The sequence below is a fragment of the Gymnodraco acuticeps genome, unplaced genomic scaffold (assembly GCF_902827175.1).
Source record: "Gymnodraco acuticeps unplaced genomic scaffold, fGymAcu1.1, whole genome shotgun sequence".
NCBI lineage: Eukaryota > Metazoa > Chordata > Actinopteri > Perciformes > Bathydraconidae > Gymnodraco > Gymnodraco acuticeps.
Window position 1 is genome coordinate 260,621 of NW_022992317.1, and position 27,536 is coordinate 288,156.

General features: G+C 42.0%; 1 protein-coding gene across 1 annotated transcript in view; it reads left to right on the forward strand.

Moving 5' to 3' along the window:
* Nucleotides 1–27,536, forward strand: part of cttnbp2 (cortactin binding protein 2) — a gene marked incomplete in the record, with an annotated part of 117,887 nt that overhangs the window by 40,947 nt on the left and 49,404 nt on the right. Inside the window, 1 exon segment of the mRNA XM_034208415.1 lies at nucleotides 26,711–26,941. Within this exon segment, the coding sequence (XP_034064306.1) occupies nucleotides 26,711–26,941 (231 nt within the window).

Below are 27,536 nucleotides of genomic sequence, written 5' to 3' on the forward strand. Positions count from 1 at the left end.
TTTGGCTGAAGCTTTTATCCAAAGCAACTTACATATGCCGAATACCCTGGACTTGCATACTGGAGCAATTTGGGGTTAAAGGGGCCCTATTATGCTAATTTCCAGGTTCATATTTGTAATTAGTGCCTCTACTGTGACATGTTTACATGCTTTAATGTTCAAAAAGTGGTATTCAAGGATCAAACGTTGTGTACGTCTAAAAATTGGTTAAACAAAAGCATACAAAAGTGCCACATTTAAGAGTTTTATTCTCACCGAGGCTACAAAATCTGCACTTACAGATCAGTTAAAACCCTTTATTCATTTACATTTCTATTTCATAATTAGTCTGACTCCTGGGTACCCTCAGTCACAAACCCCTGGTCTGTGTCGTCCAACAGATGTGACCGGCTGACCCTTTTCTCTAACATCAGACACAAAGTGCTTCTGGATGAGAAGCGACGGACATGTAAGAGTCTACGTTCTCCTCACAGAAACCTTGTTTTTCTGCCGATTCGACCAGATATTGCCATCAGGGGGCGAAAACAGAGCAGCCAGTGTCTGTCAGGAACGCCACGTCTAGACAAAGCAGTCGCTGTGTTGAAGTTCGAACTCACGACCCCCTCGACGGCACTTTCTTCTCCCTACATCCGTCACCACCTCCAGCCCTCTGCCTCACCCCGAACAGAATGAAGATCACATTGTGAGGAACGTTAAAGTGCAGACGGAGGCGGAGGCAGCGTGTTTGTTGCTGCTGTTGCCTTGGAGAGGGAATATGAGAGCAACAATGTAAAAAAAAAAGCGCAGATCGAGGTGCTTTAGTAGCTGCTGAATGCTGGTGAATTGAATTGCTTTCGCTTCAATGCATTACTGTGAGCCAACAGGGAGAGTCGTGATGGAGGGAGGTGTAATCGATTAATGGCTGAGAAGAACAAATGAGGTTTCTCACCCAGGCAGGAACGTCACGATTTGATGCTTAAATTAACGGTGACTATTTAGAAGTCTTTAAACATTCATTCATTCGTTTTTTCTTTACTTCGACTGAGGCAGAAGGCCGTATAATCCTTTTGGGGGTTTTCCCTTTCTTGTAACATGTAATATAGGCCTCCATTTGTTTCCTTTGTTTACTTCCCTAACATAATGACATCACAATAAAGTACTTTTCCCAGGAATAGTTCCTGGTTTTTTTAGTTCCGGAACTATCTAGTAAATCACGTTCACACCGGTTAGTCCCTGAGGGAGGATTACGCAAATGAAGCCACTGACGTCACTTCTTCTTCTTCTGCTTTGGGTTTACTGGCAGGCCGCAAACCAGTTCACGGCGTATACTGCCGCCCAAAGTCCCCGGCCGGAAGTCCCCGGAGTTGGGACTGGCTTCAGTAGAAGCTGCTGGGAGTCCCAGCAGCTTCTACTGAAGCCTTCCGAGTAAATCGCCAGAACGCCGACACCTCCTCATCTCCACCACTCCCATGTTTTATTTTGCGTTGCCATAAGTTAATCTCTCTCCATTGGTGCGCTGGGCTAATGCTAATAATGCTAATGTGAGCAAATACAATGGCGGCTTCAAAAAACGTTCCCGAGTTTTACGGGGCGTGGTTTGCAATTCGTCCAGCCAATCAGAAATGGGAACTTTTTTCTCCCCAGGAAAGTACCACCTCTCTAGCAGGGACTGAAAATGGTAGAAAAGGTTCCCGAACACAACATCCCAGGAACTATCGGAACTATTTCTGGGAAAGTACGGGAAAAGTACTCCGGTGTGAAAGCGCCTTATGTAGCACTTGCGCTTCTATTGGCTAGAGCTCCAACACACTGTGAGGGTCGAAGGACAGAGGGTGTCTTATTCTGTTGTGCACCGACAGAAATTTTGAATTAGTCACATTTTATGTTGTTTTATGGTTGTGTTGTCTTCCACTTCCTGTTTTGTCACTCACCGTTTACCTGTCATTCCAGCTTCCCTGATTGTCTACTGTTTGTGTGTCTCCCGCGCTCATCAGCACCAGCCCCGCCCATGATTGTTTCCACCTGTGTCTTGTTGTCGTGTATTTAAATTCCCCAGTCTCCCAGTGTTCCTTGTCAGTTTGTCTTGTCTCATGCCTAGATCAGATCTATGCTCTCCTTGATACCATGATGTTTTTGTTCCTCACTACGTGAGCGATTTCCTTTTGTTCACTTTAGATTAGAAAGTATTATTTTGTTCATCTATTTGAAAAATAAAGTATCTTACAAATACTTTACCTCTGTCTCCTGGGTCGTGCAATTGGGTCCTATACCCTGAGTTCCTGAGTTCGTAACATATGCTGTATAAACTGTAAAGCCCCCTGAGACAGATGTAACATTAGTGATATTGGGATATACAAATAAACTTTGATTGATGATAGATTGGTTGATTGATTGATTGTAGGTGATGGGCAAAGGGGCGGGACATCTGAAGCAGTTGACCAATCACAACAGAGCCGGCCAGCTAACCAATCAGAGCCGACTGGGCTCTGGTTTCAGACAGAGGGTGAAAAGAGGTACTGCAGCACAGACAGTATGAGAACAATAAAGAGCTTTTTGAACATTAAAGCATGGAGACATGTAGAGACACTACATACTGATATACACCTGAACATCAGCAGGAGAGGACTCTTTAAAGTAGAGACACTACATACTGATATACACCTGAACATCAGCAGGAGAGGACTCTTTAAAGTAGAGACACTACATACTGATACACACCTGAACATCAGCAGGAGAGGACTCTTTAAAGTAGAGACACTACATACTGATATACACCTGAACATCAGCAGGAGAGGACTCTTTAAAGTAGAGACACTACATACTGATATACACCTGAACATCAACAGGAGAGGACTCTTTAAAGTAGAGACACTACATACTGATATACACCTGAACATCAGCAGGAGAGAACTCTTTAAAGTAGAGACACTACATACTGATATACACCTGAACATCAGCAGGAGAGGACTCTTTAAAGTAGAGACACTACATACTGATACACACCTGAACATCAGCAGGAGAGGACTCTTTAAAGTAGAGACACTACATACTGATATACACCTGAACATCAGCAGGAGAGGACTCTTTAAAGTAGAGACACTACATACTGATATACACCTGAACATCAGCAGGAGAGGACTCTTTAAAGTAGAGACACTACATACTGATACACCTGAATATCAGCAGGAGAGGACTCTTTAAAGTAGAGACACTACATACTGATATACACCTGAACATCAACAGGAGAGGACTCTTTAAAGTAGAGACACTACATACTGATATGAATCTGAAAATAAGTATAAGTCCCCTTAATGTCAATATTCGAAGGTGTTCCCCTTATTTGCACCTCGGCAAATGATTGGAAATGAGGGTCTCAGTCAAGTGAGATTACTGTAATCGATAAGTATTTTCTGCATTACTATATGCTTGATGAATGACTAACTCTATTTACCAAAAACTTAAGTACAAGATGTAAGATTGTGCTTTTGCTTGATACTTTGTGCAGTTTTAAAGATTTGTGGATTAATTCAAGCAATCAATAAGTCGACAAACTTGTATTTTTGTTCAATTAAAAGCACAAAATCAGCTCTACAATTTAGTGCATGTTGCTTTTAAGCTTATTCTGCAGACTTTTATTCCATGCAGCTCGTTTCACTAATTGGTTCGTCCTCCAGGGATGAAGTCTTGCTAATCAGCGGATTGGTCCACTGTGTTGGCTTGTTGGAAAGAAAAACCTGCAGACTCGGGGTCTTAATGTCTGAGAACGATTGTTTCAGAGACTGCCAGCTCTTCTCTGTTGGACTCACACAGATTAGACGGTGTGTGTGTGTGTGTGTGTGTGTGTGTGTGTGTGTGTGTGTTTGTTTCTGACCACAGTTTCACACCAGAGCTGTTTCTCGCCTCGCCAACCGGCTTCATGGTCGGACTGAACCGTGCCAACGCTGGTTTGGACGCTGAAGTCCTGCCAGTGGAGTCAGTAATCCTCCATTCTGCAGAAATAATAATTCCGATGCACCATTATGAGCTAAATGCTTCTGCTCATAAACACTTTTGGTCAAACTGGAATGAAGCAAGTAATATCCACTCAGTTGTAGCTGTAAGATAAACAGTTTGATCCCAAAATGAGATAAAGACCATCAGAAAAATGTAGAAACACTCTAGTTGGCAGAAGAAGGTGCATATTATATCATAAGATAATTTCCCTAAAATCCTTTTGCTTGCATTTTCTGGGGATAAAACAGCTTTTTGGATAACACTGCTGGAGTGAGACCTTCATTTTTAATGGAGCAGTTGGCATCTGTAATGATGACGTCTGAACACATGCTGTATATCACTAGGATTTAGAGTAAAAGCACTAAATGGCCATGAAATGAAAAAACATTGCCAAGTTTTTGTCTCCGTTATGAGGATTTGCAATACTTTATTATATCAAATTGAATGTCTCTAGGTATTCGACGGTTAGTTGGAAAGAAGTAGGTATTTTATTTATTGTTCTCTTTTATCCTCACACCTGTATCTACTTGTCTTTCCTCCTTTTTATTTTATATATTTTCTTATAACTAATGCTGTTGATATATTGTAATTTTAAGGGTGTCTATTACCATCTGGCCGGCGACAACAGCTGGAAATTAGTCATGTCGGCTAAAGCTGCACCATTTACTGTTTTTGTGACAGTTCATCGATGGGGACTGTCCACGGCACTATAAATAAACTAAACTTCACTTAAAGGCCCGGACACACCAAGCCGATTTTGGCCGTCGGTGGGCGTCAGGCCGACGATGAGCGTCGACACGCCCTACTCATATTGGTGTGTCCCGCACCGTCGTGTCTTTTCAGCCGTGCCGACACCTTTTCGGCCGAAAACCGCCAAAGGCAGTCGGCAAATAAATCACTCTGATTGGCTGTTCAGCTAGCGAATCAGTGCATGAGAAGCGAAATGGAAGTGAGGGACCCAAACAAACTATTAAGAAGGCAAATCTGAGATTTCATTGAACTCCAGCTCTCGACTCAGGTTCGGGAAAGCCCCGTGAGCTTCTCGCTGTAGAGGGAACATGGAACGCACACGCTATTTGTTGTTTGTTTATATCACGCAGTCCGTTCTTCTTCTCTCGGTTATCACGCAGTCTGTCTTCCGGTTGTTGCCTCTTTTGAATGACGAACACACACTACCGCCGCCTGCTGGTAAGGAGAGTTATTGCCACTCACGCATGCGCAGTTCGTACGTGCTTCTTGGCCGTCGGCTGAAGTCTTTGCGGTGTGTTCCAGTGCGACACATGGCCAAGACGCAGAGATGGGAGGCGACGCAACAGTCGGGGGTCCGTCTGTGTCAGTTATTTGGTGTCAGCTTAGTGTGTCCGGGCCTTAAGGCTCTGGGAAGTTTAAAGACCATTTCTCACTTCGTAGTGACTTTTTAAAGACTAATCGCTTAATTGAAAAACAGTTGACAGATCAATAAGTAATCAAAGTACTAGTTATTTGCAGCTATACAGCAAAAGCTTACATCCATTCAAAGCATTTTTACTTACACTAATGATTCCACGAACCAAGTAATAATGAAATAGCTCTCTGCGTTTTTTGTTTTCCGTCAAGTTTAAGTACTGGAGAAGACGTTAAAGCCAGTTTATGGTCAAGCCAACGCCTTTCTCCTGCCTCGTTTACACCACAAGCCTTAGTGGTTGGTTTCTTTCTGCCCTTCCCAGGCGGTTTTAATTCAGCTCGGTGACATGTTGTTTCTAACCGTGCCAGGAGGCGCCGCGTCATTACCGCGTGGTTTCTTTATGGGGAGCCCTGGTATGTACATTAGAGGGTTTTTTGGGAAGGGAGGAAGGGATGAGGGGTGTTTGGAGCTAATTTACAGTAACCAAGGGTAGTCTTCCACGTTTCAGTATTAAAGGGGACCTATTATGCAAAATCCACTTGTTCATGTATTTTCTACATCAACATGTGTCCCCTCTTCTCCATGTCTCTTCTACATCAACATGTGTCCCCTCTTCTCCATGTCTCTTCTTCATCAACATGTGTCCCCTCTTCTTCATGTCTCTTCTACATCAACATGTGTCCCCTCTTCTTCATGTCTCTTCTACATCAACATGTGTCCCCTCTTCTTCATGTCTTTTCTACATCAACATGTGTCCCCTCTTCTTCATGTCTCTTCTACATCAACATGTGTCCCCTCTTCTTCATGTCTCTTCTACATCAACATGTGTCCCCTCTTCCTCATGTCTCTTCTTCATCAACATGTGTCCCCTCTTCTTCATGTCTCTTCTACATCAACATGTGTCCCCTCTTCTTCATGTCTCTTCTTCATCAACATGTGTCCCCTCTTCTTCATGTCTCTTCTACATCAACATGTGTCCCCTCTTCTTCATGTCTCTTCTACATCAACATGTGTCCCCTCTTCTTCATGTCTCTTCTACATCAACATGTGTCCCCTCTTCTTCATGTCTCTTCTACATCAACATGTGTCCCCTCTTCTTCATGTCTTTTCTACATCAACATGTGTCCCCTCTTCTTCATGTCTCTTCTACATCAACATGTGTCCCCTCTTCTTCATGTCTCTTCTACATCAACATGTGTCCCCTCTTCTTCATGTCTCTTCTACATCAACATGTGTCCCCTCTTCTTCATGTCTCTTCTACATCAACATGTGTCCCCTCTTCTTCATGTCTCTTCTACATCAACATGTGTCCCCTCTTCTTCATGTCTCTTCTACATCAACATGTGTCCCCTCTTCTCCATGTCTCTTCTACATCAACATGTGTCCCCTCTTCTTCATGTCTCTTCTACATCAACATGTGTCCCCTCTTCTCCATGTCTCTTCTACATCAACATGTGTCCCCTCTTCTTCATGTCTCTTCTACATCAACATGTGTCCCCTCTGTGGAAAGAGACTCTGAAAGTTTCAGGAACAAAGATTCTCTCTCTTTTTGTCCTGATCCATTTCTATAAAAACCTGTCTGAAAATGAGCTGATCAGATTTTGGCCACTTTATGATGTCATAACGATGTTTTGTCTTGTGTAACCATTAGCCAATCAGCAACCAAGGTAAACCCCCCCCACCTTATCACCTGAATCTCCTCCATTGTGTTCTTTTTAACCAAATATCTCTCAGAGGGGCGTGGGGAGGGGCTCCTTATTTTTTTTTAAAGTAAGTGGTTAGAGGGGTTGCCATGACAATGGTTTGCATGGGTATAAGTTTCTGGAGGATAAAAGGTGTGTGGTGACAGAACCCTTTTTAAACACCAAGTGGTAATTTATACAACATTCCCCTTCTTTTACAGAACGTGTACTGAATGCATTTAACCCTCCTTTGACCCCTTTAAAGACAACATATACTGCTCTTTTCACCCTCCGTCTGAAACCAGAGCCCAGTCTGCTCTAATTGGTTAGCAGGCCGGCTCTGTTGTGATTGGTCAACCGCTTAGAGATGTCCCGCCTCTTAGCCTATCACGTACAATGTGTTGGAGCGCCATCCAAAAAAACCTACATATAGGTGATAATTGTGGGATAAATGTTATCTTGCATTGTCTGTTATTACTAAAACCTATTCTACAATGGCACTCTGTTAACTGGCCAAAATGTAACTGCTGCTCTTAATTAGAAGAGTGTTTGACTTTTTCAATATTTTTCATCATAGATTCTCAATGTGTTTGAAAATCTCTTCCTCCTTTCTTATTGCCCTTTTATAGTCGCCCTCCGGTCGATCGATTGTATTGGTTGAAAATTCCCAGTGTGTGTGACATTTTCCGAGCAGCCTGAAGGGAAATTCTCTTAACGAGTATGCAGTGGTTTGAAGAAGGGATGGTGTGGTCCTTTTTTCAGGATATGGACACGCCAGAGACATTGTTGGTTGATCATTAACCTTCTTTCAACCACTGATACTTGCCACTTTGGTGAGATGCAGAACTATGTGGTTACTTATTGACTTCCTTGTGCTTTTTCTCAAGCCTTAGTGGCCAAACGGTGGTACTACAATGTCCGTTCTAGTCCGTGACCTCCCCAAAAATACTTCCCCCATTGACTTTACGAAGGTCTGTAAATCAGCGGATAACTTTTTATTTCCCGGACGAACACTTGTATACTCCTTATTTAAATCATTAGGGTCTAAAAGGTATAAAATGCGCTAAAAGCTGAACCAAGAGTTATTTTCTGAGCTGAGAGCGTTGGATCGGAGGCTCTCATATACAGTATATACATGTTAAAGGATCTTGAACATATTGTGATTTTAATTTCATACTTAATGTCCGTTTCCTTGATTTTTGTCCTGGAGATTTGTCCTTGTTGTTGCAAATGGAGCTGCTCTGACTTTAAAGTATTTTCCTATCGTCTTGTATATATTGCGTGAGTGCCCACACTTAATGTGTCTGGGACTGGGCGACGGCTTTGTTCACTTCAAAGTGTTTTTCAGGTTTCAGGTCATTATCGCAGTCTTCAGCCCACGACACGCTGCTGCTTTCATTCTCTCCAACTTGTAACTCATTGACTACGTTTAACAGGCGGTCTAATGACCTTCTCTCAGCCAATGATCTGAATATATCCTCTCCTCTTCCTTGTAGAGTCGCTTTAAAGGTCCCCTATTATACTGTTTTTCCTCAATATATTATAGGTCTCAGATATATACAAAACATGTCTCTGAAGTGTTTGGCTCGAAATACTAAACAGATCATTGCAGCATCCCATAATCCCTATAAACTTTCAGAATCTCTTTACACATGTTGATGTTGAAAATACATGAAAAAGTGGATTTTGCATAATAGGTGACCTTTAAATAAATGATTTATAGAGTTGACCAGCTGCAAAAGGACTGATCTAGACTCCATCATGAACCCCTTTTTAACAACAGGAGCTTTATCCCAGAACTAGGGACCTTTTTTGAGGAGCTTTTGCTTTTTGATTGCAGGAACCAGGGTCTAAATTAAGTTTCTAGGGACATGATTGTACCCCCAAAAAGTCCCTGATCGAGGATTGTTCAGAAACTCTTGAGTGGTTGCAGTCCTGAACATTTCTGATTGTCGAATACTTTCAATTCACACGTTTCGGCTGATTGGTCACACAGAATTAGCAATTGAAATTTCTAAGGAAAACCTGAGCTTAACTTTTGTATTCATTGTTAAATGTTCTGAGTTTCTTAGTCGAATGTTTCTCCAGAATATTGAACAAACTGTCTTTGCTGTGTGATGTTGCACCACTACTTACTTTATCAACTTTCACAAGACCATTACTTTCCTCTGACAGTAGGTGAAGCTTTTTTGCAGGGCACCTTCACTACAAAACATGCTGTAAACTCTTGAGATCACATAACAAAAGTACAACCCTACTTAGATTCTAACCATGCATCCTGCTGCAGGACAGCTGTGAATATTCAAAATAAACAATTGGAATAAGTTGCATTGTACTCTGGGAAATCAGGGCGGATGTGAAGCTGACCGTTGAGCGGCCTAGACCAAGCAAGGAGGCAGAGGCAGAACGTCCAAAATACAACCCGGTGTGGGCATTTATTACATCATAAACATATGACACAGCCTCAATCTGCTGCCCACGTGAACACAGTCACCAGCCACCACAAGCATCTCACACACACTCCCAGCCAACACAGACAGGGAAACAGAGCCTAAATACCCACACACTAATCAGCAATTAGACACAGCTGGGGGGGGGGGGGGGCAGGAGACAACACAGGGCACCAGGTGAACATAATCAGGAGTAACAGACATGGGGAAAAGGAAACACTTTTCAAAATAAAACCACATGTGCAATAGTACAAGGCCCGAAGCCGTCAGTCCACAGTGACAAAGTTACCTTCGTCACAGCGGACATTTGTTATTCATTCATACTTTTTTCTGAGTTTCTTAGGTCGCATTCACACCTAATAATCCGCTTCTCTGCTGCGCACCAGACGACAGTTTGTTATATTGTTCACACGGGCAAAACTCAAACGTACTATAAACTTTAAACATAAGTCATGTGCACGGAAATGCTGTTCAACCATTGGTCAGACATTAAGGGGGTAAAAACGTGAATCCTGGCAATTTCTACCGGAGCCTCCGCCATGGAGCATCGGTTATTTTCATGCTGCTGTTAATCTGGAGATCAACAGAATCTAGTGGACAGCACATAATTATACAATCAGACGACATGCGTTAAAAAACATTACAACACATATAACGAGAGACGTTCTGCAGTAAGGAGGGGCGTTTCACCGACGACAGGTGGCTCTGACTTTTATGTATAGTTGAAAGAGCATTTTTACTTTACACGACACTGTTCAACTCTTCATTCTGCTTCACTCTTTAACTAAACAACCGCGGATGTCTTGAAAGACTCTTTCGCTAAAGATTTTTGAAGACATCTTGTGACACGTAAATACTACGCTTCCTGTGTTTTGGTGCAGACTGCGTTCACACCAGCGATGAACCGCTCCAGAGTTCACTTGCAAGCGCTCCGAGACCACCTGTTTTAAGCGGACCAGAGTCCGGTTGTTTAGTTCACTTCAGAGGTCTCGGGCTGCGTTCACACCGACCCAAATGAACCGCACCAAGCGGCTAAACGCACCAGGGTTCGATTCAACCGGACTATAAAAGGCTGGTGTGAATGCGACCTTAGTCCTTGGTTTGTCGGTAATATTGTTAGTGGAGGAGGTAAGCATTTAAACAATTCCCTCTTTTATTAAATACATAATGCTTTCTATGTGACCACTGCTTTATTTCGCTAACATTTTACAAAAGCGTTATAATTTCTCCTGACAGTCGTAAAAGCTCCTGGTTATTTCACACAAGGCCTTCACTACAAAATTAACAGAAACTTGTGATTCAATTGATACATAAAAAAGGGAATTTTCAGACGAATTAGATATTAAAGAGACATTTCTTGCCGCCCTGCTAAGAATCTAAGCATGCATTCTGGTGATATATGCTGCTATAGCTTTGGTAAAGACGGTGAAATCACATAGTCTTTCCCAAGGTGACAAGTGACCACCAACCACAACCAAAACGCTCTAAAATAAGATCTTGCTTTCTCGCTGTGGTATTTCCTAACCCTAACCCTAAGTCCTGTGTTGTTTTTCTTTCTTTCTAAAAGTGTGTTTTCTGGTAAGATATTGAAATAACTTCTCTGGCAGCTTTGGCCTTTAGACAAGCAATTTGATTTCCTGCCTTGCCTGCAGCATCATGGTGTTGTTTTTCGGTCTATATTTGTCTTTGTTTGTGATAGGTTTGCTTGTGTGTGTGTGTGTGTGTGTGTGTGTGTGTGTGTGTGTGTGTGTGTGTGTGTGTGTGTGTGTGTGTGTGTGTGTGTGTGTGTGTGTGTGTGTGTGTGTGTGTGTGTGTGTGTGTGTGTGTGTGTGTGTGTGTGTGTGTGTGTGTGTGTGTGTGTGTGTGTGTGTGTGTGTGTGTGTGTGTGTGTGTGTGTGTGTGTGTGTGTGTGTGTCAAGTGTCAGGGTTGCTGAGCTTTGTGATTTTCAACTAATGTTTGATATCAGAGGAGCTGTTGGATACGCGCCCTTTGGCTTGCCAAGCTGGTGGTAATACACACATTCAGGTACAGTGTGCAAGTGTTTACATGCACCAAGGTGTGTGTGTGTGTGTGTCTTGTACCTTTTTAAAAATAAGCAATATTACTTTCCTTCAATTACTGTAACTTGTGCACATGTCTTTGTGTGTCCGTGAGTGTATATGTCCATGCAAGCAGGGGTATTTCCAGCTTTAATTGTGTGTGTGTGTGTGTGTGTGTGTGTGTGTGTGTGTGTGTGTGTGTGTGTGTGTGTGTGTGTGTGTGTGTGTGTGTGTATGTGTGTGTATATGGATATGCTTGAGGGATTTTTTTTCAAACACGCGGTTAAATCAGACGGATATAAAACACTGACACACATTTAATCCGAAAAATAGATATGCATGCACATGACTGCACCACAAACGTTGACACACACACACACACACACACACACACACACACACACACACACACACACACTGTAAGTAATAAACACATTTCTATCCTTATCAGATGTTGGAGGGGTTTTTGTTCGTCTGCCCACGGGGACTTTGAGGTTTAATCAAGCAGTGGCTTGACTGTGGCATTAGGGATAAAAATAGACTGCAAGGAGCTGACTGTACTGGGCAGCCCCCACACACAGCTGCAAGTCACCTTCTCTCTGTGTGTGTGTGTGTGTGTGTGTGTGTGTGTGTGTGTGTGTGTGTGTGTGTGTGTGTGTGTGTGTGTGTGTGTGTGTGTGTGTGTGTGTGTGTGTGTGTGTGTGTGTGTGTGTGTGTGTGTGTGTGTGCATTGCTTAAAATGTGCACATTGTGTGCTTGCTTTGAAGAAATTGCCTTTACTGCATTATGTTTTTTAAGAACAACAACATCCTTTGCATACAGCCTCAGGACTGAACAGTGTACTTCCTCTGTGTGTGTGTGTGTGTGTGTGTGTGTGTGTGTGTGTGTGTGTGTGTGTGTGTGTGTGTGTGTGTGTGTGTGTGTGTGTGTGTGTGTGTGTGTGTGTGTGTGTGTGTGTGTGTGTGTGTGTGTGTGTGTGTGTGTGTGTGTGGTGTGTGTGTGTGGTGTGGTGTGTGTTGCAGAGCCTGAATGGCAGATATATATAGGGTGATTCAGAGGCTTTATCTGTATTTTCTTTATATCGTTGCTGGTCAGAATTTAAGTGTTTTGTTGCATTTGTATTACATTTCAATTTAGCTGTTTGAATTTGGTACATTATAAACTATCACTGTCCTATTTAATAAATATATCTGAGTATCACCAAAGCATGTCATGTTTCGATTAGCCTAGCTTAGCATAAAGCCTAGAGGCAGGGTTACTGCTAGCCTGGCTCTTTCCAAAGTGTCTACTAACATGTTTAAAGCTCAGTAAATAACATATTGTATAACATTAGACCGAGCAAGGCAAACTGTTTTTAATGCAAAGCTAATAAAAGCACATCCTGTGTTAGCTTCATATTAATAGGAACAGGGTCGTTATCAATCTTCTCATCTCACGCTCAGAAAGACTGAGCATAATCATATTTCTCAAGATGTTGAACGTTTACTTTAAAAGTGTAACATTAGCCTTAGTATCAAGCTAATTATGGCACAAATACTAGCTGACAATCCCACCAGTGCTTAGCTAAGCTATTATCGCTGAGCATCACATGCTGTTTTAGCTTCTTACTAATGGGAACAAGGCTTATATTTATCTTCTCATCAGAAAAGACACACCATAATCATATTTCTTAAGAGGTTAAACTACTACTTTAAAAGTGTAACATTAGCCTAGTATGAAGCTAGCAATAGCACCAATAGGCGCTTTCACACTGCAGTACTAAAGGTTCATCAGAACTCTTTAGTTCTCATGAACTAAGTACAGATCGCGTTCACACCGGAATAAGTCCCTTGAGGGAGGATTAGGCAAATGAAGCCGCTGACGTCACTTCTTCTTCTTCTTCTGCTTTGGGTTTACTGGCAGGCCGCAAACAACTTCACGGTGTATACTGCCACCCGAAGTCCCCGGAGTTGGGGACTGGCTTTAGTAGAAGCTGCTGGGAGTCCCAGCAGCTTCTACTGAAGCCTTCCGAGTAAATCGCCAGAACGCCGACACCTCCTCATCTCCACCGCTCCCATGTTTTATTTTGTGTTGCCATGAGTTAGTCTCTCTGCGTTTGTGCGCTGGGCTAATGCTAATGCTAATAATGCTAATGCGAGGATAATAAAATGGCGGCTTCACAACACTTTTTGGGAGTTTTACAGGGCGTGGTTTGCAATCCGCCCAGCCAATCAGACATAGGAACCTTTTTCTCCCACGAAAGTACCTGCTCTCTAGCAGGGACTGAAAAGGGAGTAAAAAGGTTCTCATGAATTAATTTTAGTTCCGGATTTTTTTGGTGCGAACGCGACATTTCGGAACTATATCGGAACTAAAGTGGGAAAAGTACTGCGGTGTGAACGTGCCTAATGTTACAACACAAACCAATTGAAAAAACACTGAAACGGCATTCAGACCATCATGGGACACTTAACCTCTCTTAAGAAACAGACAAATAATTAAATACATTTAGGCTAGAGCCATTCAAAGACTATTTTAAAAACACGAAGCCCTTTGAAAGTTAAATTCATTACACAAGTGCTACTGTATCCTGAGGTTAGAGGAACGTCCATCTCAATCAGTGGCAGATTGGCTGAAATCCAGCATTTCATTTGAGGCCAAATCCTTTCTTTTTATTGTGACTGCTATTGTTGTGAGAGAGAGATTTAGGAGAGGAGGGTTAGGAAGTCCTGGGAATGTTGTATTGTGATTTGTATTGGTGTGTGTAAGAAAGAGAGAGACATCAAATGATATAATAAAGTCTCTGAGGATAAGGATTATTTACCATTAGATCTTTCACACTGCAGATAACTCAGCCCCAAGCTGTGAGAATACGGGGTTAGAGTGTGTGTGCGTGTGTGTGTGTGTGTGTGTGTGTGTGTGTGTGTGTGTGTGTGTGTGTGTGTGTGTGTGTGTGTGTGTGTGTGTGTGTGTGTGTGTGTGTGTGTGTGTGTGTGTGTGTGTGTGTGTGTGTGTGTGTGTGTGTGTGTGTGTGTGTGTGTGTGTGTGTGTGTGTGTGTGTGTGTGTGTGTGTGTGTGTGTGTGTGTGTGTGTGTGTGTGTGTGTGTGCATGCATATATACAGTATCTGGGTCTTCATAAAACTTTCATTGAGGCTGTCAGCTGAACTCATTAAACATGAGTGGGGAAAGCTGCCGCTGCAAGGGATTCTGGGTAAATATAACACTAAGTTAGACCTCCCTCGGCCTCTCTGCATAGTAACACATTAACAGTGTGTGTGTGTCTTTTGTACATGTCCTCACAAAAGGAAAATGTTCCAAGTAGAGGATGTGTGCTGTTTATTTATTCATCAGCAATCATAGATTTTCACATCTTGCAAATGACCATTTTATTGATCAACCCCTTTAAACTTACAAACTACCTGTGGATCCATCATTACACACTGACATTTCATAGCTAAATATTGTTAAAAAACATTGAAATGGTTTTAAATTCTCATGTAGATTCAGACGATTTCAAATATCAGAATCAGGCTGAAACCAGGGGAAATGTTGTGTATGGAAAAAAGATCATTGATATGTTTTGGAACAGTGTTGCAATACAAAATTATGCATGTTAGTATACATATACATACAGTTTTACACTTTAGTTTGAATGAGGGTCTGAAAATATTGATTTGACGATACTTAGATGAATACATTGGTGATGGATTTTTGTGTGAAATGGCAATGGTCAAAAAACCCTATTATACCCTATTTGGTTTATAATGAAATAATCCTTACATCTGAATAGCTAATGCCCAAACACTTTTTTTGGGGGGGGAATAATGACTGGAATGACTAAAAATCAAAATAGCTAACATATTATGTCCTATATCATCTAATTGAGTAACCAACTAATCATTTAAACTCTCATGTAATCATGGGGTAAATTGCCACAACACACATTAAAGGGGACGTCTTGCCCTGATGTCCTTGTGGTTATATTTGTAAAAGTCACATTTGAGTTCAGCTCTACTATTTATTTGCTCATGTATGAATAATCCAGCACCAATACTTAAAGATCTAATCATGAATTGAGTTGGATAGAGGGTGTCGTTTTTCTCATACTGATATTCTGAACAATCTGTGCTGTTGTATTTGCTGTAAAGTGTCTCTACTGTGGGCTATTTTTATTATATGTACAGCACTTTGGCTCGACCAAAAATCGTTTATAAATGCTATATAAATAAAACTTGATTTGATTTGAGTGCATTGTGTAGCTCTAACATCCTCCATGTTGAGGAGATGTTGCTGCTTCTCAAAGGAAAACATTTACAAAATCACGTTTTTATTACATATTAAATATCACAAAGGACGCAACCATCAGTTATAATGATTCTCTCACTGTGGGATTATCAGTTCCAACTATCTTCATTCTGCTTTTAGTGACTGTAAAAGTGCAAACACATATTTTCTTTGTCAAAGTCTCTGTTGGCCCCCAAAGCTGAGTTACAGCATCAAACATCAGATGCTGACACCCCTGTGTTTCTGGTTATATAACAGCGTGTCCTGGTTCCTCTGATGTCAGAGCGAGGACAGCTCTGTGCTGACAGCATCAACGCCCCGGGGGCAAAACAGACCAACTCTCCCCCTTTGACTCCCCCGACCTCAGAGAGAGAGAGAGAGATTAATGAGTGATGGATTTTTTAATCACTTGAACTAGTCGGGATTGTGATGCCACAAGCGTAGAGTACAACGGGAGGATCTGAATCCAGCTAATGTATTTAGTTAAATCTATAGATTACGGTCATCTGCATTTTCTGATGCTGGTTTATTTCTATTTTGAGATGTTTCTATTTTAGAATCGTAATTTCGACAACATTAAATAAAACTCGATCTCTGTGCTCGACAAGTTCAGGATGATAAAAGATAATGACGTTCAAACTCATTGCGTTACTGTGGGGGAGTCGTAGCCGGAAACATAGTCATGGTCTGTCCTGCTGGTTCTCCTCTTTCTCTTTCATCGTCTCTCCGAGGCTTTTCCTCTTCTGTTTGCCCGCGTTCTCCCCTCTGAACCTATACACTTCCCTTTTATCTCAGTCTAATGTATCCCTCCCCTAGCTCACGCTCTTATCTCTTTGTCAAATCACACCCTTCTGCTCATATTGATCCTCCAGCAAAGTGAAATCCCACGTGATGTCAGGTCATCGAGTGTCTCTCTCCCTCTTTCTCCCTCGCTGCAGGGAGAGATATCTGACTCAGTGTTACAGTAGCCACCAACCATCATCACCCTGCATGCTGATGAAGATTTATGTCGTGTGTGTGTGTGTGTGTGTGTGTGTGTGTGTGTGTGTGTGTGTGTGTGTGTGTGTGTGTGTGTGTGTGTGTGTGTGTGTGTGTGTGTGTGTGTGTGTGTGTGTGTGTGTGTGTGTGTGTGTGTGTGTGTGTGTGTGTGTGTGCGCGTGCGCGTGCGTGTTTTCAAATGTGAAGGATGCCTTGCAAAGTGCTGACATATAACCTAGTGCTTCTATCAGACATGAACCCAATAACATCATGTTTTGAGTATTGCTGTAAAAAGGCTGCATGGTTTGAAAAAAAAAAGACTAATTGCGTTTATTTTTGATATTTTGTGATAGCTAATAGGGACAATAAAAGTAGCATCAGATCCTAATGTATAAGCTTTCTTTGAACTCACTTGATGCACATATATTTCAAGTCAGTGAGACTTGTACACTTCCTAAGGATATCATTATCTCCATATGCGTGCATGGCATATAGGTCCACGTATCTAGAAACTATAGATGCTCTTTGCCTGAGAACGGTTTTCTTTAGTATCAAAGTTTTACATTGGTAGCTGTCTCTGTGTCCATGGCTTCCATCGCAAACAGGAACTGCTGATATTTATGCATCCTTTATTAGATGGTGTTGTTTGGATAGTAAACAGAGTTTGGTTATTTCCTGTCTTTGGTTTCAGTGGTTTAAGATTTATTTGACACTATACTCTATCTGCTTCATGTGAGACTTTTTGCTAGGTTAGCATGGGCTAGAATACGTTCATCTCGTGTGTCCAACTTGCTTTGGATACCAAAACAATGCTATGTTTCTATTGAACCATCACGAACAGACCTATGACGATTAAACCATTCAAAGACATAACCATTGTATGAAAGGAGCTAGAACGCTTTGAATTCAGGAGGTGAGATGGTGAAGGTCTTCATATCAAACTCCAACCATGGAGGTGTGTGTGTGTGTGTGTGTGTGTGTGTGTGTGTGTGTGTGTGTGTGTGTGTGTGTGTGTGTGTGTGTGTGTGTGTGTGTGTGTGTGTGTGTGTGTGTGTGTGTGTGTGTGTGTGTGTGTGTGTGTGTGTGTGTGTGTGTGTGTGTGTGTGGAGGAGAATTGTGGTTTTTAGCTGATGACCTTTAGCTTAAGTTTCCAACGTATGATCTGCAGGAAACACCTTGTCAATCCGAGGCGTCTGAGGTTTATTTTATGTTAATTGGGTTCAAATGTCACAGCTCATTGACTGATCATTTGGAAGGATGCGCGTTGAAGCGAATATGAGTTAATTGGCGTGTGTGTGAATGACAGATGGGCCACGGGATCGCTGCCATCCTCCCCAGGGTCAGATCATCCTGAGGGACTATCCACCCCCTGTTGACACACACACACACACACACACACACACACACACACACACACACACACACACACACACACACACACACACACACACACACACACACTGAGAGTTGTCCAATGTTTCAGAGGTATCTACATCTCTAGAGAACAGAAATGGATCCAAAAAGATCCCCCCCCAACTTCCTCAGCCAATCCCATATCTTGATTCGCTCCTTGCTCGATTTGACCTAGAAAACCAAATCGAGTCTGGAGTCGATGAGGAGGCTCCTCAGGAGTGCCAGATAAATCAGGTCGGTTATCACACAGAGAAGCCGTGGAGCATTCGTTTGATGCTCCAAGGTGAAATGTAACACAGTTGTATCCTGACATTTCTGTAATGGTACAGTTTGTTGTCTAGAGAAAGCTTGAGGCATTTTGGAAGTTTGTCAATTCAACAGAAATGTAATTGTACATATACTATGCGGATGATTCACTTTGCCTTTTAAGGATTTTTTACTTAAAAAAAACCCAAAACACTTTTACTAACTCAGGAACTTGATCACATTTTGACCAGAGTAAGAATGCATTCACATCAGTGGCGAACCGTCAGATCCTTCAAGGTATTCAGACCCTGGAACACTCAAAAAACAACAAAAAAATCGATTTAATTATATAAATAAAATGTATATAAAATGAATAAATGAGAATCGTATCCGTGTTGTTGATCTGTAATATTACAGTGTTACGTTGATTTGTTTGTCCTTCTCGGACCATGCACTACGCATTTCAGTGGTTTTGTGTTAGAAAAGAAAGCAACCAATCAGATCTGGTTCTGGGTCTCTAGGTAGAATATCCTTCAACAAGGTATTCTACATCCTTGATCGGATGCCCTGGCCGTTGCACTGAATGAGAGCGTACGTTTGGACTGACAGTTTGATCAACCAATCATATATTGATTTGTAGCCAATGGGCGTATTCTTTCAGAGTTCCCCTCGGTTCCAGGGTACTCTAGAAGGCCCGCTAGTTAACTGGCTCGAGACAGAGGATCTAGAACGAATGCGACGAAGCAATTCATGCCGGGGGGGGCGACGGCGGCGGGGGGGGGGGTGTGTGTCTACAGAAGGTCCAGTTGTGATAGACACGGTTAGCCACTGATTCACATGATACGCAGCTTACTCTTTGATTACCGCATGTTTGGGCGCAGAGCCTTGTGGTTAGTCCCCTGCTAGCTTGCATTGCTACATACAGCTGTCATCTGATTGGTTGAATGTCTAGAGGTCAATGTTGGAGACAATTTGGAGCGGTGCGCAACGCAAAAGGTAGCGCTTCTGCATTGTTGGGCAGCACCGCTCTATCCATAGAAACACAACCTCAGCACATTTACCACGTATCATGCAGCTTAATCTTTAGTATTTGGGACGTTAAAAATGACTTTGAGCTCTAATGTACGCTGTAGATCGAAATGTTCTGCACATTTAGTTTCTCAATTTTAGTTTCACTTACTCTGATGCACTCCACACTAAATGATTCTGTCATTTATCAGACTATTGATTCCACTTGATGCCTTTCCAAAGTCTATTCAAACTCTTGCCAACATTCACTCCACTAGTTCATTCAATAATAAAATAGCTTTTTATTGTCATTATTAAACACATTTATATCATGAAGCCATTAAGGCCACTTAACCCTTAATCAATTCTATTCACATAGGAAATGGACTATAACAAACAAAGAAGTTGTGGAAGATTACTCATCAGGATTGAAGCACGTAATTTGAACTACATCATTCTTATTCTATCTTTATTTCACTATATCATAATTTGTTTGTGTTTTCGAAATGACTGAAAGTAAAGGGGTCACGTAGGGCCTGCTATCAAGAGATAAATGACCAGAGTCAAAGTTAAAAAATTCAAACCAAATCCCATAGAACAAACGGAGTAATAGCCCTTGTTTGAATGTTTAAATGCCAAGTGTCCTTGAGCGAGATGCTGTCACTCATCAGTCATATCAGAAAGTGATGGATGTGAGAGCTGCTCCAGCTTGAAGGCAAGGCAAGTTTATTTATACATTTCATTTTCATTTTATACTTTCAACACAAGGCAATTCAAATGGCTTTACAAAAATGAGACACACGTTACAGTGCAGTGTAAGATATGAATATATCAATTAAAAGCAGCGGCAAAAATAACTTCTTCAGCCTGGATTTAAAAGTAGTCAGAGTTGCAGCGGACCTGCAGGTTTCTGGGAGTTTGTTCCAGATATTTGGAGCATAATAAGTGAACTTCTCCAGGTTTAGTTCTGACTCTGGGGACAGAAAGCTGACCAGTCCCTGAAGACCTGAGAGATCTGGATGGTTCATAATTTAGCAGGAGGTCAGTAATATATTTTGGGCCTAAACCATTCAGTGCTTTATAAACCAGCAGCAGTATTTAGAAATCAATTCTTTGACACACAGGAAGCCAGTGTAAAGACTTCAGAACAGGAGTGATGTGATCCACTTTCTTAGTGTTGAAGGTGGATGTTGGTCTGAACAGGATGCAGTTTCCTGCCTCGCAGTGTGACTGAAACGAGACCCTGCAGAGGGGGGGTCGATACGTATCGATGTGACCGTCCTCCCACCGAGCCTTACCGGCAGCACAGACACTGACAGGAAGCGTTGATTAAAAGCCCCGCGGCACGAAAACCTGCACCGCTTACGACTATACACACAATAAAACACTGTAGCTTTAGCTGAGGTGAGTGTTTATTCCATAACTGTTAATAGCTCCGTAGATTCTTTACTAATAATAACAATAAATAGTTTATTTTTAACCAGATTTCCCTCCCCTTTCAATAACCATGATAATTCAATTAAACTCAAAGTTTTATTGGTGCATTTTATTAGAAAATGGAGCAAACTTTATAATTTATATATCCTATGTTTGTAGTTTATTTAGTAGTAGTAGGTTATATGTATGTATGTACATTATTCTGTATATGTGTATATAATGTGTAGTGTACTCTAAAAATACTCTATACATATATTTATATATTTCTTTGGACGTGCAATTTATTTTTTACATTCTGCTGCTTACAAACAAAGTTTCCCATTTCCCGATGAATTAAGTATGAGAAAAATAAACATTAAAGCATGGAGACATGTCACAGTAGAGACACTACATACTATATGAACCTGAACACTACCATTGCTCCAGTGTCATCTACAGAAGGAGCACTGTTCTTCATTCCCTCTGGGTTTCTTCTAACTGTCCCTTATTTCGGGGTTTTCCCAAACAGTCCCATCTCTATCTCATTCCTCTCTGCCGCTGCACTCTGAACCGAGCATCATCTCGAGCACCACTCTGTCTGAAGCCCCCTCCAGCGCTTCCTCCTCTTGTGATCTAATGTTTGCTTGTGCATTTTCCCCCGGACATGAACGGCTCCTCTGTTTTGACCCGACGATTTGTGTATCAGCGCTGGAAACTGGCACCCCGCCACCAGCTCGTTTTTCACACAGTCATGAATGGATTTAAAATGAGACACTCGAACACATGCTGGTCTTTTCTCTGCCATGTATACGTCTGGAGGACCCTCTACTGTCTCTCTTCTAAAGGCCTTTCTGTGGCCCAGTGGTAGCTCTCTCTGTCTCTGGTTTTCTTCGTTGCTTCGTCCTTCCTCATAGCGTTTGTCATTTCCTCCATCTCGGCTGACTCTCTCTCTCTCTCTTCCTGGCTCTGCTCCCTGAACCCTCTCACCCACAGAGCAGCATGCCTGAAAAGGTTGATGCTAATAATACTGAGGTCTCTGTCGGAAGCCCTCCAGCACTGCTGCTCTTGTAAATACTATAGTATTACTGCAGCTCCTCTTGTAAATACTATACCCCCCTCTCTCTCAAAAGCAGTAGGCAAACATCTTGTTTGAACCTTATAAACGGTTTGCTGCGGCTCACACATGTTGGTTTTGAATCCCCTCACTTTCAAATCTGACCTTAGATGCCTCTCTGTCTAACTACAGAAATATCTGGGTCAAATAAATGAAATATATACGTTGGCTTTGGTTTAATATCTACCGTGCCAGGCTCTCCTGCTTGAAATGTTGAAATCTTCTGTGTAGTATTACAATCTATTTGATCCGTTGTATTTGTCTTATGTCATATATATATTCATGTTGCACTGTTGGAGGATCCTGTGACCTAACGGCCCGTCCACACTATAGCTTCGACAGCTTCAAAAACGGTTTCCAACGCGTCTGCCCATTCACTTTGAATGGGGTGACGTCACTTTTCGCCGAACTGCATTGTGGGAAGCAGAGCGGAGCTTTCCTGGCGTTTCAGGCTGCAAAAGTTGAGCAATGTTCAACTTTTGAAGCTTCTGAAGCTTTCGGTGGAAGCGTCAGCCAATCAAATAATATGCCAGTACAAGCTCTAGCCAATCAAACCGCTACTTGTGTGTTAGGGGCGGGAGATTCATGTGATTGGTTGTTGGTCGAGCTTCAGACACGCCCGCCGGCAAGCTTTTTTTGAAGCTGTAGTGTGGACGGGCCGTAAGTGTTTCATTACCATATCTACACTGTAGCTACTGTGCACATCTTGAATCTTATATGAGGTGTGACTGCGATCAAACATTACAACATTGGGGGTAAAAGGACAGCGTATTCCCTCGAGATGTAGGGTGTCATCCCACACAGGAAATAATAATCACAGATGTTTTGAAGCCTCATGCCGTTTTTTTCCTTTTAAAGTTCAATCAGACAACTCACGTGTTTCTTTGATAGAAGCAGCATGTAGTTTGAGTTTGGCATCTAGGCTCTAGGCCTTGAACTAACTCGCAGGATTCGCCCCATTTGTTTATGTGGCTTTACTGACTTTAAGAGTGTGAAATACTGCCAATACTGAGGTTTGGATTTCTGTTTGGTTTTTGTTTTTTTTAGCAGGATTACAGATAATAGTCTGATTTTGATTAAAATGAGGTTGCAGGGTGTATCATAGTCCAAGGATAACCTATTAAAGTATTGAACGAATCCCAATTAGGGCGTAGATGCACGTTTGCCCAAATAAATAAAATGACACGGAGCAAATGTCCATAAAACATTTTGATCTTGGGTTGGGCTTTTCTTTTCAAAGTTAGTTTAATTAGTTATTTGTTATAGATCGTGCAGTTTAAAGCGGTTATGATCCTTCACACTGTGACACAATGATCGCTTTCCTTCAGTATGGAACATCAGTATCCCCCTACTCAACCTGCGCTGGTCAAACTGCTGCAGCCTTCCCCTAATGGAGGCGATGGATCTGTGGGATCAATGCGGCCTGATGGGAGCTCAGTGTCCGACAGCTGATGAGGTCTCAAAGGATTTCTCTCTGACCCGTGACCCTGAGCCCCACCACCAGGAAATATTGACAGAACTTTCCATAGCTCCAAACAGGAAGGGAAACATGCTGAATGACGGGAAAGGATTACTTACTTTACAGTATATCAGAAAAGACTGGTTACATAAAAACAGTTTGTTTTGGTGTCAATGAAAAGAAAAGAAGACAAAAAGTCATTGCTGGACTACTTTTATTTTCAAATATATACAACAAGCCATTGCTGGACCGCTCTTATTTTGAAATATAGAAACAAAGTCATTGCTGGACCGCTCTTATTTTGAAATATAGAAACAAAGTAATTGCTGGACCGCTCTTATTTTGAAATATATAAAACAAGCCATTGCTGGACTGCTCTTATTTTGAATTATAGAAACAAAGCCATTGCTGGACCGCTCTTATTTTGAAATATAGAAACAAAGCCATTGCTGGACCGCTCTTATTTTGAAATATAGAAACAAAGTCATTGCTGGACCGCTCTTATTTTGAAATATAGAAACAAAGCCATTGCTGGACCGCTCTTATTTTGAAATATAGAAACAAAGTCATTGCTGGACCGCTCTTATTTTGTAATATATAAAACAAAACATTGCTGGACCGCTCTTATTTTGAAATATAAACAACAATTCATTCCTAGAGTACTCTTATTTTGAAATATAACCAAAAATGTACCTCTGGAGTCTGGACCACTCTTATTTTGAAATACATAAAAACAAAGACACTGATTTGTTAGAGACACACACACACACACACACACACACACACACACACACACACACACACACACACACACACACACACACACACACACACACCCCCCTTCCCCTCTGTTCAGTGTTTATATCAGTATGGAGAGCTGCTTCAGTTTTTTTTAGGATTCACCATCAATCTTTAGTGTTCTTTGTGTGTGTGTGTGTGTGTGTGTGTGTGTGTGTGTGTGTGTGTGTGTGTGTGTGTGTGTGTGTGTGTGTGTGTGTGTGTGTGTGTGTGTGTGTGTGTGTGTGTGTGTGTGTATTGTTTGACTCTCCATGTCCTTCTTTGGCGAAGTGACTCTCACACCTTCCCTCCATTCGTTCCTCTTTGTCTCTGCTGTCTCTCACACTTTGGGCTCTTCGTCTTCTCCTCGCCTCCACGTTTCATTTCAATATCTCTGCACGTTATTTTCAAATATTTAAATATTCCTCCTTCCCCAACCTGCTGCTGCTCATAGATATGAATCATTACTTGTTTGATTAAATCTTCTTAAACTGCAGTTGACATTGTGAAACATAAAAGCTGCTTCAAGACCAAACTCTGATGGTTGTTATTAACTTTTTATGAATCAAGTAATTTGGCTTTACGGACTAATTTTAATGACCGTCTGCACCTCTTTTCACCCTCTGTCTGAAACCAGAGCCCAGTCTGCTCTGATTGGTTAGCTGGCCGGCTCTGTTGTAATTGGTCACCCGCTTAGAGATGTCCCGCCCCTTATCCTATCACGTACAATGTGTTGGAGCGCTAGCCAATAGGAGCATGTGATGTCACTATGTTCCGGAACTTTGAGATTTTCAGCCATTTGCATGCACAAATATCACACACTACAGGAAAGGGAAAACTCCATTATGCTGCATTCACATGCTGTTCGTAAAACCCTTCCTCTCTTGCTTCATCTGCTGAGCTTTGTTTACATTCTCCTGGAACTCAGAGCAGGAAGATGGATGATAAACATTCGAGCTGCAGCTGTGCAGCGACATGCTTTCAGTCATGGTGGCAGTTTGCAGTCAGGCCACGCTCATTTATGTGGAACTGGAATAATATCTGGCCTATAAACAGACACTAGAATGTTAATGGACTTTGAAACTGTTATTTTGAACAAGCACTTGCTATATTCGTTAACTAGTAGGCCTATCTGGAATATGTTCAAGTGCATTAGCAAACTAGGATATGTAGCAGGTCAGGTCATGGTAACAAGTTAGCTAACATTGTTTAGCTAGGGTGGTTAAACTACTGGCATAATGCCAGTAGTTTAACCACCCTAGCTAAACAATAAGTTGTGTATGTATGTTGTATTTTGTCAGTCAGTGTGTGTTGAGTGTTGATTGCAAGCAGACTTGTTTTATTTCCCCATTTAATTTAAGTTGAAGAATCATGTCAATGCATCAGTCATTAGACCTGACAACATGAAGCTACGTTGCAGTCACGTGCTAACTTTTCGGTATTTTCAGAACAAAACGAGGTAAAATGGATTCATTTTGTACGCCTGGAAGTTCCGTTAACGTCCGCAATATCTAGTTAAATTTAATTTGTTTGAGGGTTTAGCAAGTGCGCTGTCGAGGAGCAGTATGGAAACTATAATACACGGTCAGTCTGAGGTACCCGTTTCTATTTTATCCTGATTTAACACCAGCCTCCCCTGTGTGTGTGTGTGTGTGTGTGTGTGTGTGTGTGTGTGTGTGTGTGTGTGTGTGTGTGTGTGTGTGTGTGTGTGTGTGTGTGTGTGTGTGTGTGTGTGTGTGTGTGTGGTGTGTGTGTGTGTGTGTGTGTGTGTGTGTGTGTGTGTGTGTGTGTGTGTGTGTGTGTGCTGAGAGGCAGTGGAGTCAGGCAGGCGGGCTCTCAGCGGTCAGTGGTGGGGGTTTCAGGGTCCTCACACTGATGGGAAAGATTCCAAATTAAATATTCTTGTTCTCATATCCACATTAGCTACAACACAGAAAGTCTTTAAGTCCCAGGCTCCTATTACAATGCAACATATTATATATATTTATATTGAAAAAAAAAGTATATCTGTATCTCATTCCTCATTTAAATGTGTTTGTCCTAATTGGTCATGAATTATTTTTTCCTTCCTCGTATTGTAATGGTTTTTCGAACCCTGGAGGCTTCAAATATACCCTGTATTTCATCAGGAAATGTTTCTTCCTCATCTCACCCTCAGATAATCTTGGGACTCTTTGGTGTGTGTCCAAATGTACTTTAGAGTAAATGTAACGAATGAAAGCACATTTAAACTATAAAAACGATATATATTACTGATGCAATACTTTACATTGCATTACATCACACTATATCGCACTGTATGCAACTTGATATTTCAAAATGAAATTATTTCTAAGATTGATATATTTATACATTTTTTTAAGGTTTTTAATTTAATTCTGAGTTTCGTTTTAAGTCTTATGTAATAAAATATGATTTATGCCCCAAAATAGGGTCTAACTTGAGTCAAAATGAATGTGTTTGATCTATATATTTAATCTAAATGTCCTCTCCTCTCTCTCCTCCAGGCCCAGAGGAAGGAGGTGTTCCTGCAGGAGCGATACGGTCACTACAGCCTGACGGACCCCTTCCTGGCTCTGCAGAGGGACTTTGAGTCAGGGGTCCCTGGAGGAGACGCTGAGCGGCGGCCCCTGGGCTCCAGCCCCATCTCCGTGCTGGAGGCCGTCATGGCGCACTGCAGGAAGATGCAGGAGCGCATGTCGGCTCAGCTGGCCGCCGCCGAGAGCCGCCAGAAGAGGGTAAGAGAGAGAGAGGTAGAGGAGAGGAAGAGGGTAAGAGAGAGAGGTAGAGGAGAGGAAGAGGGTAAGAGAGAGAGAGGTAGAGGAGAGGAAGAGGGTAAGAGAGAGAGAGGTAGAGGAGAGGAAGAGGGTAAGAGAGAGAGGTAGAGGAGAGGAAGTGGGTAAGAGAGAGAGAGAGTTAGAGGAGAGGAAGAGGGTAAGAGAGAGAGGTAGAGGAGAGGAAGAGGGTAAGAGAGAGAGAGGTAGAGGAGAGGAAGAGGGTAAGAGAGAGAGGTAGAGGAGAGGAAGAGGGTAAGAGAGAGAGGTAGAGGAGAGGAAGAGGGTAAGAGAGAGAGAGGTAGAGGAGAGGAAGAGGGTAAGAGAGAGAGAAGTAGAGGAGAGGAAGTGGGTAAGAGAGAGAGAGGTAGAGGAGAGGAATAACTAAGATACTATACGATAACACTTTAATGGTCAGGTCAAGTCTGAAATGTGACCTGCATCCCAGCAGCTCCATGTGTAACATCAACATGGACAAATATCAAGACGCAATGTTTGCGTTGCCGCATAAAAAGACAAGTCATTGTACATTAGAGAAATTAAAAGACTCGAAATAAAC